The sequence below is a fragment of the Penaeus monodon genome, chromosome 15 (genome assembly GCF_015228065.2).
Source record: "Penaeus monodon isolate SGIC_2016 chromosome 15, NSTDA_Pmon_1, whole genome shotgun sequence".
Taxonomy (NCBI): domain Eukaryota; kingdom Metazoa; phylum Arthropoda; class Malacostraca; order Decapoda; family Penaeidae; genus Penaeus; species Penaeus monodon.
The window spans coordinates 25,396,023-25,397,158 of NC_051400.1; the positions used below are offsets into that span (position 1 = coordinate 25,396,023).

The 1,136-nt window shown below is 42.9% G+C and overlaps 1 protein-coding gene across 2 annotated transcripts in view; it reads right to left on the minus strand.

Annotated features, from left to right (window-relative positions):
* LOC119581848 overlaps positions 1 to 1,136 on the minus strand; it is a 43,199-nt gene that overhangs the window by 10,560 nt on the left and 31,503 nt on the right. For both annotated transcript variants that reach the window (XM_037929987.1, XM_037929988.1), the window contains exons 5-6: positions 711 to 842; positions 108 to 172 (exon numbers count right to left, since the gene is read on the minus strand). In XM_037929987.1, coding sequence (XP_037785915.1) covers positions 108 to 172; positions 711 to 802 — 157 coding nt within the window. In that variant the 5' untranslated portion in view covers positions 803 to 842. The remainder of the gene's footprint in view (positions 1 to 107; positions 173 to 710; positions 843 to 1,136) is intronic.

Consider the following 1,136-nt stretch of genomic DNA (forward strand, 5'->3'; position numbering starts at 1 on the left):
TAATATAGAATTTTATCATTCGATAAAGAGTATTTCTTGAAAAGTACAAGAGAACATCATACATTATGCAGAGTTTGAAGAGAAAACAAAACAAAATTCCATCTTACCGTATTCGCTGGGGATGTGCAAAGGTAGATTCTCCCTTATGAACGTGTAGGCAACAGCCGGTTCCCTAGAGAGAAAGCTTTTTGTATTTTATATAAAAAAATACTTAGTGTTCGCATTCATCGCGAGTATCGACCTTCAAACCAAGTACAGCTCACACGTTCATGCTTCTTTTATTAACTTGGTTATCGAATAAACAACAAAGCTGGTATTACCTGGTATTTAGGCACTATAACAAGTCCTAAAACATATGAGTATGAAAAATTTAGTCTAATAAACTCCAAACCAGATGAGTAATATCTGGTATTTAGTCTCTTTAACTTTCTCAAATGAGTATGTAATATTTACGCTCATATTCAGAGACACTTTGGACACCCGAAGTTTTAGCATCACCCCCGCAACCAACCCTTTAAAGCTGTCTCACGCACCCAATCACCGTTAAATTCCCTCGCCCCAAAATCATGCCGAAGGTTCCCCTTTTGGCGGACCTCCACTGAAGTGTCCAAAGTCTCTGAATATGAGCGTTAGTCTTTTTAAGGTACTCCAAAACACCTAAAATACTAAAGAGGCGAGGACAGCTGTGAAACACACGCTAGCTAACTCACCCGGACTGTGAGACGACGCGGTTGATGATGGTTCCGTTGATGGGCGACACGCCTACTTTTCGGAACTGCACGAGACCGCCTCTCAGATCCATGACGCCAGCATGGAGAGCCGAGAGGCAGATGTCTGAGCTCTGCGAAACATTATCGGAGATCTTGATTTATTTTCTCTTCTTTTTTGTGCGATGACATGACCCCAAAGCCCCTGTTTCGCGTCCCTGCCTCTTGCTTGCCTCAGACGAAGTGAGAAACCGATCGAGGAGCAAGGGGCGGGGAGGCTTTACTGGTTTGGCTGTTCGACGTCTTTTGGTTTAGTACGGGGCCCAATTAGATTTTTTAAAAATTTTAAAAAAAGCATATGGAAAAGACTGCTATATTCATGCCCCCGGGGGTGCTTTCAGCGGGAAAGTGTGAAGGGGTTGCTGCTTT